Source organism: Crassostrea angulata, chromosome 9 (genome assembly GCF_025612915.1).
Source record: "Crassostrea angulata isolate pt1a10 chromosome 9, ASM2561291v2, whole genome shotgun sequence".
NCBI classification, from domain to species: Eukaryota; Metazoa; Mollusca; class Bivalvia; order Ostreida; family Ostreidae; genus Magallana; species Magallana angulata.
The window spans coordinates 20,484,468-20,495,064 of record NC_069119.1 but is presented as its reverse complement, the minus strand read 5'-3'; the positions used below and the strand labels follow the sequence as shown (position 1 = coordinate 20,495,064).

At 34.4% G+C, this 10,597-nt stretch overlaps 1 protein-coding gene and 1 long non-coding RNA gene across 2 annotated transcripts; one reads left to right on the top strand and one right to left on the bottom strand.

Moving 5' to 3' along the window:
- Positions 1 to 392: 392 nt before the first annotated feature.
- Positions 393 to 1,125, bottom strand: LOC128162836 (uncharacterized). The gene is made up of 3 exons (XR_008240715.1): positions 1,075 to 1,125; positions 773 to 923; positions 393 to 521 (listed from the first exon to the last, which is right to left on the bottom strand). It is a non-coding gene; the product is annotated as an uncharacterized LOC128162836 (long non-coding RNA).
- Positions 1,126 to 3,712: 2,587 nt separating this feature from the next.
- On the top strand, positions 3,713 to 9,055 carry LOC128162198 (uncharacterized). The gene has a single exon (XM_052825379.1). It carries the CDS (start codon positions 3,713 to 3,715, stop codon positions 9,053 to 9,055), a length of 5,343 nt encoding a protein of 1,780 aa, XP_052681339.1.
- Positions 9,056 to 10,597: the final 1,542 nt, after the last annotated feature.

Genomic DNA, 10,597 nt, shown 5'->3' with positions numbered 1-10,597 from the left:
GTTATACCTTAATGCACTAAAGCTTATGATATGATGATTTTTGAATCATAATTGCATTATCGCTTGAGCGCTTTTCACTTTTGCAAAGAAGTTATTACGAACAGTGTGGTGACAGTCAAAATAGGCGGGTCTAGGGCCTTCTGAAACCAAAATCATGCAAAGATAATAAAGTTGGAGTGAATGAAGCGTTCTTAGTACAAGGAGGTCCAATTATCAAGAAATGATTTCTTTTCAAATTGTATTTACATCTTTATAAATGATGTATGAACTTATGCAAAATGATACATGTTACCGAATTTAAGTACAAACATGAAATATATGTTGCGTTTATTTAACACCAAATTTTGAAATACACAAACAAGAGAATTTGCAAATTGAATAAAAGTCCATTCTTCACAAAAATACACCCAAGAAAGCAGTCCCACAGCATCGATCAGCGTTTTCGTCCTTCACTTTTCGACATATCATGCAACTTTGTCTTCTTAGTTTAAAAATAGTTTGTAAAAAGTCTTTTCCAAGGTCTGTAAAAAATAATGAAATATATGAATTTGCATTCTAAAGTAAATACATATTTGGAGACAAAATATTTCAAATTAGATATTACGAATATCAAAGAATTATTCTATTTTATTATTATTATTAGAGAAAGTTATATTTCATAAAATGAATTAGAAGGTTTTTTTGTCTTATGTAACGCATATAGAGTTTCAAGGTTATACTAACTTTTTTTACAAAATTTATTGCAACTAAACCTTTTCTACAACGTTCTTACCTTAAGTTTCCTTTTTAATGATATATGCAACTTGTACAGCAACATGCATCTTATAATAACATTCAATAACCTCTGTCGTCTTTGTTTAAGAATTCTTAGGTGTTTATTCCTTGCCACGAGAAAGGTGATGTTTTGAGTACTTGTTGAATATCTTAAAATCAAGAAAAATATATACATATTCAAAATTGAAAAAAATTAATTTGTTTCTAGAAATTTACCATGGAATCGCATTCATACTACAGAAAGAGTTTTTATTATTACATTATCAAAGTTATAGTGTATTAAATTGTAAATAAGCGTACGTTACTTTGCCACGAACAGAAGTCCTTGAAATAGTTTTCGTCATTTCCACCACAAATTGTTATTTATCTAAATAAAAGAAAGTAATAATTTGTTAAAAAGCACTGTCTTTTTTCTTTAGAAAATAAAATCATTTAGTTGGCTGGAAATAAAATAAACTATATTACCCTCTAGAAAATTGACTGTTTCCTTTGTATTTTTCATCAATCCATATAATAGGAGAAAACAACTTAGAAATACTCCTTAACCATCAGTTTTATTTAATTTGAGCAATATTTGCATAATTGCAATACTAAAATTCAATTCATTATTCATCCTTTGTATCACAAGATGCATCATTGCATGTCCTTGTATATATGAATCTCAAAGGTTACAGTGCTGTGAATATTACATAAAGGACTTAATGTTTTGGAGTTTAACAACAATTTACTCCACGATTATTTAAATGTTTCGTTTCAGAATGTTATTTTCAAATCATTAGACAATTTTTAAAACTAATAAATCTTCTTTTTTTTCAAAAGCGCATCATGTACGTTTGCACGTGATTGAATCAGTTTTCGAAGCAAACAGTGTTCAGACTGTCATTAAATGCCAGCTGTTTGTAGGGATTTGTGTTAATTTTAGATATTGAATATTATAATATGCATTGTTTAATAAGATTTGGTAAAAAAATTTGAAATGCATCAAGCCAATGTTGAAAATTTGTCCTTTCCCATTTTCTGAAATATATTTATTTTACATAATTGAAGAAAGTATTATCATTTAAATTTTTAACAAAATTGCAAATTATATCTATTGAAAGAAAGACCTAAACGTTTTAAATAAAACATATTTTGGATTCTAATTAATGCGATGCAACTGACAGGAAAATAATTTTAGATACACTTAAGAGCCTTCTGAGTATGGAATTTTGCTGTTGTGACCTCTTTTTCTTGCTATATTCTGAAGGTCAATTGAAAACCTTTATTTAAATATCATGATAAGTCCGATTGTAAACATAAGAGAGCTCTAATACGATGATTTGTCCTGCCGAAACTTGATTGTTATAAATTTTATTGTTTATAATTTTTAATTTTATCAATCAATAATTATTCATTTATTTTGAAACACAGAGCGCAGTTGAAAGAGTTTAATATTCGAATGATGCAGCCAAACACGGTTGAATGTTTCTGATTTTAATCATAACAATAAATTGTTAAATATGCTGTTCATGTGATAACTTACAAGTCCCAATCACCTTCAAGGATGTCTCTCAATGTGAGTTGAAGAGGCTTTTTTCACATTTGTCATGCACCATGAAGTTCTAAAATCTTTTTCTTAGCTGGCATTTTTATACTTTAAAGGCGTCAATGCTACCAGTCATTTCTAACGTTTGATGCTTTTTCAGTTCAATCGTTATTGATTAAGCTAAGCGCAGAATTGGTTATCAACTAATAGTATGATTTCTCATCGCTTCGAGAAACATTAATTTAAAACATGCCTACTTTAGGTTCACAAATGGTAGTGAATTGGTTACGTTTAAATGATTTAAAAAGCACACACGATAGTAATTTCCTTCATCACGGGTTTTATATTTTCAAACGCAAAATCCTTATCCTTCTGTACTTACAGTTAACTGTGAAGGTTACGATTACGTAGTCAGAAAGTAAGTCTTAAAGAGACTTGGTGATGCACAAACCCATGATTCAGCAAATATCGAATTTTTACACGATTTTTGTATTTTTTATCGATCATATGAAAAGATGAATTTTTGAAAATTTACAATGTTCAAAAGTAAAAAAAAATAGATCAAATTAAAAAGAGAAAAATGGAATTAAGCGTTGGGTCAACACAAATATATTGAGATTCCCTTCCGCTTCATAGCCACGCAAGCGCAGGGGAATGTAAATACTTCAGAGTGGTATATATCATGAAACCTGATGTCATCAAGAACTATAAATTTATTAAGATACACTCTCTATAAATGCATATTTCTTACCACAGACATCAACTAGCTTCAAGTTCAAATTCTTTTCTCTGTGTGTTAATCCCATTGTAACTGTTTTTAGACAGGCAATCGCAATCACGTGAAACTAAAATCAATGTCCAAAACAATTCGGTTTGTTTACATGATCATTTTTCGGATGAGTTTTAATGACTTCTAAACCGACAAATGATGAATCATGATGCGTGAAACCTGCGTGTGATAAAATCTAGTATATTTCTTCTTATTTCCGTAGTCATAATTAAAAGGTAAAACATCTATTCTGAGTCACTGTGCCACTCCAAACTTAAAAACATTTATATGTCTTTTTTCAAACAACAGTATTTAATTTTATGTTTTCAAAACTAAATGAAGCTAAAAAAATATGTTTATAATAAAAAATGATTTGAAAAATTAAATTATAATTAATTTATCAAACGTTCTGTATCGTTTACGATATTCCGGAAATTTTAGAATCGGACATGAATGGTTTTTTTTTATAGACATCAACGGAAGTGTATATGGATAGATACTCCCACGTTTTCTCTGAACACACATATTGATATTGTAGCTCAGTAAACTTGGAGCCATCAAAGTGTTGAAATGTATAGCTCAGCAATGGAATAAATGGTTACAACAGATGGTTGAATTTTCATTGCTGACACACTTTGGACAATATGGGAGAGGAAATTCGGAAGACGTTAAAGAAAAAACGGAGTACCGCGAAAGGAAGATTCCACAGGATATATGGACGTCTTTTGGAGAAAATTCAAGATGAAGAGGAAGCTGGTGTAGTCAGACAGATGTTAGATGACCTGGAACATTCATACAAAGACATGGAAGTTCGGCATAGTGAGTATATAGAAAACTTTGATTCAGACAATGAAGATGACAAAGCAAAAGCAAACGAAGTGAACCATGACATGAACACTTTATATAAAGAGTTATGCAAGGCAAGATCTCTTTGTCTCAAGCTAACTTCAAAGGAAAATACAATGAAAAAGAACCATATTGAGAAACAATCCCTCAAGGTGAAAAAATTAGATCCGCCCCACTTCAGTGGCAAAATTCGAGATTATCCTAGTTTTAAGTCAGATTATACAACACACATGATTCCAACTTATTGGGAGGACCCTTTTGCTCTGAAAAATTCATTGTCTGGAGAGCCTTTAGAAATTGTTAAAGGAGTGGATAACAATTTTGAGGAAATGTTTAGACGCCTCGATTTGAAGTATGGAAGGCCAGAAAAATTAGCAGACACTGTTCTGACTGACATAAAGGCACTAAAAATAGTTCCGGATGGAGACAATAAGAAATTCATTGAAATGGTGGACACTGTTGAAGGATGTTGGCTTACTCTAAAGCGGATGGGCTTGGGAAAGGAAATGGATAATGCTACAATGATCAGCGAGATTGAAAAGTTATTACCATCTATTCAGAAGAGAGAATGGGCATTGCTGAAAATAAAACTGAAGCATACAGCTTTTTCTGATTTCTTGAGATTCCTTTTGGATGAAAAAACAGCAATTGAATACATGACTTCAGATATTAGAGATAGCGATAGTGGCAGTGTCTCTCGTAAAGGAAAAGTTCACACCATAACAAATACCGAGGAGGAAGATAATGATAAATTTGAGAATGCGCTTGTTAATGTTATACAAAGTCAAATGCAGCAAAATGAACAGAGAATGCAACAAGTGATTGATGGACTAGCACAAGTAACAGATGTTCTTCTTAATGGAAAGCAAAAAGGTGTGACACATGATATTCCAAAAAATGGAGCCCCTCTCAGGAAAAAATGTTGGTATCATGAGACTGATACTCATTCTATTGGAGACTGCGCAGGCTTTTCCGCCCTGGATGGAGAAACAAAGATGGCATTGCTAAAGAGAAATGGTGCCTGTTTTAGTTGCTTAAAAAGTGGTCATCTCTCAAAACGGTGTATTAACAGAAAACCTTGTGAAATCACAGATTTTAATCAACGAAAATGTGGCAGATTTCACCATCCATTTTTACACGGGGCAATATTGAATGCAAGTGCACATCATCATAGTGTGAACATAATTAATGAAGAGCAGGGGAAGAAGGGAGTCATCCTCATGATTAGTAAAGTAAAGAGCAACAGTATTCCATTAACTACCTTATGGGATCCAGGCGCTAATATCTCACTTTTGACTCATGAATCAGCAAAGAAACTTGGATTAAAGGGGCATGAAGTAACATTATCAGTAACAAAAGTGGGAAATACCTCTGAGTGTATTCAAAGTAAGGAATATTTACTACCACTGACAGATACTGATGGCAGGATCTGGAAAATTAAAGTGTATGGAATGAACAATATTACAGCAGACATTTCAAAGGTGAATGTACATGGAGTTGTGAAATTCTTTAAAGGGATTAATGAACGAGACATTGTTAGACCAGAAGGAAAGGTGGATCTTCTCATAGGAGCCGATTGTTGCATCTTATTGCCTGAAAAAAATGATCAGATTGGAAACCTCCAATTGATGCGAAATCAATTTGGATACTGTTTAAGAGGAAGTCATGCCAATTTACATGTGCCCCTTACGACAGAATCAAATCTTGTGTGCATTCATCATGCTTCGGGAAGGATAATCGAACCAATTCGATTAAATCAAGAAAACTTGAAGAACACTTTTAACCAATTTTTCGACATAGAGAGTCTCGGAACACATTGTATTCCAAAGTGTGGAAGTTGCAAGTGTGGGAAGTGTCCACCAGGAAATGGAAACTACACGCTGAAAGAAGAACGCGAGTTACATCTCATAAAGGATGGACTTCAGTATGATAAAACGGGTAGATACTGGACTGCTACATACCCATGGGTTAAAGATCCAAAATTTCTCCCTAACAATTTAAGCGCAGCAGTATGCCGATTAAAATCCACAGAAAAAAGATTGGAAAAGGCAGGACCAGAATACAGCAAAGCATATGGTGACCAGATTATAGATATGGTGCAGAGGAGTGTAGCAAGAAAGTTAACAGATGAAGAAATGGATACTTACAAAGGACCCATTCACTACATTCCACACCATGAAATCTTGAAACCGAATTCCAGGACTACGCCTGTACGGATTGTATTTGATTCATCATCATCATATATGGGTCATGTTTTGAATGAATATTGGGCAAAAGGCCCTAATGTTATTAATGACCTTTTGGGAGTCATCTTCAGATTTAGGCAAAGGAAAATTGCTGTTGCGGGAGATATTACCAAAATGTACAACACGATCAAATTATCAGAAAAAGATCAACATACACACAGATTTGTATGGAGAAACTTGCAGATGGACAGATTGCCGGATCACTATGCGTTAACATCAGTGACATTTGGAGATAGACCAAGCGGAGCAATCTCTACTATGGCCCTGCAAATGACAGCTGAAATGTTCCAAACTGAATATCCAGAGGCAGCTGAATTGATAATTAAAAACAGTTATGTGGATGATTTACTTACTTCGGTGGATACTGTTTGTGAGGCCGAGAAAATAATTCGCAACACTGAAATGCTGTTAAGCTATGGAGGATTTCGTGTTAAGCATTGGATAATTTCTGGTGATGTAGATGAACATTTTGCAGGAATGAATGTGCTAAATGCTGAACAGGAAAACATTCTTGGAATGTGTTGGTTACCCAAAACCGATGTCTGGGTGTTCAAGGTGAAACTGAATTTTTCATCAAAAAGACGCGGCGTACATGTAGAAGATGATCTCACAGAGGGACAATTGCATCTTATTCCTGAGAATCTTACTCGGAGAATGGTCCTAAGTCAAGTTGCAGGCATATATGATCCTCTTGGGCTGGTTGCTCCATGTGTATTGTCTTCAAAAATTCTCATGAGAAGTTTATATTCCAGAGAGGTTCAGGATGGATGGGATAAACCTATGAGTGAAGATATTAGGACTAAATGGGTTCAGTTCTTTCGGGGGCTCTATGAATTACAAACTTTGACATTCAAAAGGTGTCTTATGCCAGATAATGCTGAAGGTGATCCAGTTCTTGTTATATTTTCTGATGGAAGTCAACAAGCATATGGTGCATGTGCTTATATCAGATGGCACACTAACAATAACACATTTGAATCAAGCCTAGTGATCGCAAAAAATCGAATCGCACCAGTAAAGCAATTGTCTACCCCTCGCCTTGAATTGTGTGGAGCAGTACTTGCATCTAGACTTCGTCGAAAACTCGTAACAGAAATGAGTTATAGATTTAGCAAAATTGTGCACATAATTGATTCCATTATTGTCAGAGCACAGATACAACGAGAGAGTTATGGGTTTGGGACATTTGTTGCCACACGTGTTGCTGAAATACAGAGTATTACAGATCCTACTGAATGGTGGTGGGCGCAGGGAGATCACAATCCTGCAGACATGACTACAAGAGTTGCGCCAGCAAGTGCTCTGGGGGCTGACTCCAAGTGGCAAAAAGGTCCAGATTTCTTGAGAACTCCATTTGAACTATGGCCAATAAGTCAAGAAAACACCTTGGATAATGATCAAATACCTGACATCATTGGAGTCACAATGTCGGCCACCTCTGATAATCACACTATCCATAGCAGTACTATCATAGACATTGATCGATTTTCCAGCTTGAGGAAACTACTTCGAGTGACGGGCATTATTCTGTCCATTGTTCACTGGAGGACCTTTAGGGGTATTTGGGGCAAAATCAAGTCGGAAACATCAGTGGAAGCAGAGACGTGGTGGGTCAAGTTTGCACAAAAGGAATTACCTGAGGACTGCATGAAGAAATTTCAGAGACTCGGGCCATTTATTAATCAAGATGGGATTGTATGTGTTGGACAACGCATGGCCGAATGGATCAAACAATCATGGAATCAGAGGGAATTCTTTTTATTGCCAAGAAAGGGTCGTTTTACCGAGTTAGTTGTTCGCAGTGTTCACTGTGAAGATCATGCAGAAATAGAGGTGACCTTGGCAAAGATAAGAAGTAGATACTGGATTCCCTGTGTTCGGAAGATCATAAAACGAATTAAAGATAATTGTGTTATATGTAGAAAACGGGATAAGGTAACAATACAACAGCAGATGGGTGTCTTACCTTCTTACAGACTTCACCCATCACCACCATTTTACAACTGTGCCATTGACATATTTGGACCATTCACTATACGTGACACTGTTAAAAAACGAACACATGGAAAGGCATATGGTGTATTGTTCAATTGCCTTAACTGCAGGGGTGTTTACATTGATTTGGCTGAAGGTTACGACACAGGGAATTTCATTGTTGTCTTCAGAAGATTTGTTTCTATTCGTGGCAATCCAAAGCGAATAATTTCTGATGCAGGCACACAACTAGTAGCTGCAGGAAAGGAACTTAAGAAGTATGATGTAGAGTGGAATGTCATCAAATCTGCAGATGCTCCATGGGAGAATGGGTGTAGTGAATGGTTGATCAAGTCTGTAAAGAGATGCTTGCAAATTGCAGTTGGGGATTCAATTTTGACTTTTTCGGAATTGCAAAGTGTATTATTTGAAGTCGCAAACTTGATCAATGAGAGACCTATTGGAACCAAAGTGTGTGACCCAAATGAAGGAACATACTTATGCCCAAATGATTTATTGTTGGGTAGATCTAGTGTACGGGTTCCTCAAATGCAAATGGATGACAGGTGCAATCCACGACTGAGATGGAAATTTATTCAGCAGGTAGTGGATACTTTTTGGAGGAGGTGGATTAGGGATTATTTTCCCACTCTTATTGTCAGGCAGAAATGGCATACTAGCAGGAGGAACTTAGAACGAGGTGACCTGGTGTTAGTTCAAGATACAAACATTATTCGCGGAAAATGGAAGCTTGCTCAAGTTACTGAGGCTAAGCCAGGAAAAGATGGAAAAGTACGAGACGTTACAGTGCAATACAAAAATGTAGGCCCAGGTGCAAAATATGTCGGATGTACTGGAACTCTCGTTCGCAGATCTGTTCACAGACTTGTAGTAATACTACCGATTGAGGACTGTAATTAGCTGTGAACTTGTTAAGTAATGTCGGGGGGAGTGTATCGTTTACGATATTCCGGAAATTTTAGAATCGGACATGAATGGTTTTTTTTATAGACATCAACGGAAGTGTATATGGATAGATACTCCCACGTTTTCTCTGAACACACATATTGATATTGTAGCTCAGTAAACTTGGAGCCATCAAAGTGTTGAAATGTATAGCTCAGCAATGGAATAAATGGTTACAACAGATGGTTGAATTTTCATTGCTGAGCTATACACGTTCTAATTTTTTTTTTATAGATATTCGAGTTTTTCACCGTCTTTACTTTCAATGAAGAAAGTCTAACGTTTTTTAAGGATTTCTTTTTCTTACCCCTATAGGACTATCTTTAAAAAATCAATTAAATTGCAGCACATATCATAATTTCAGTATTATATTCAATTATTTTTTTTTACAAAAAACAAAATAGCTAATTTAAAACGTGATGTTGATTTAATTTTAAAAAGACAGTCATGAGAAAAGGGTTTGTCATTTAGGATTTATCATCACATGATACTTTATGGACTGTCCTTGTACATTCAAGGACATAGCGTTATTTTTCATTTTTTATCGATCTTTGACCACTAAGTTTTTATATTTCAACAATTAAAGCTATTTCGATCTTTAAGTGTAAATAGAGGAACCGCTAAAAGCCGTGATCTACGTACTGTTTTTTGTATATTAGCATAATTAATGTAAGTAGCGTGTCTGATTTGTTGGAATATTTTATTATTTAAGACAGCGTTTTAAATGGATACAAGAGACTATATTTTTCAATATAAGCAACGATTTTGATAAAAACGGCACATCTACAAGTCTCAAAATTCAATAAAAGTGCTAGATTTATAATTTCCAGCAGCTTAATGACGGAAAAATTTGAATAAGAGATTTTTTTTCAAAACGAGGTACGAAAAAGTTGGACCTACTTAACAAGATTCATATAAAGAAGCTGAAAAAACTCTTGATATCTATTTCAACGATCTAAAACTATTTTTGTTAATTAAGTACATTGTATTTTTTAAAACATGACTAAAAGAAGCACTACTTAAATAAAAATTCTTAGCAAATTTACGTAAAGGCACGTTTAAATTGTTTACCATTTAGAACTTGTCTTCATTTGTGGAAAAAAAATTATTTATTTTAATGCATTCGAGTTAGGTGTTTATTGGGATTTTCTTGATCAATATCAATCTGAACAAATAAACGACAATGCTACCTGACTGAAACATTGCGTGAATATGAGAACAAAAGTTAACTGGTTAACATGACAATATCTCTCTCTCTCTCTCTCTCTCTCTCTCTCTCTCTCTCTCTCTCTCTCTCTCTCTCTCTCTCTCTGTAATTATATTAATGTTTCACATATTAAACCTTTAATCGTCGATTTTAAAAACAGAGTGGTTGCCAAATATCTTGACATCTAATATGAACAATCTACATACAATGTCATTTTTGTCATTAATATTTAAAAGGAAATAAAAAATATAATGGTAATTCTAAAGAACGAGGCAAACCGTGCACATGAT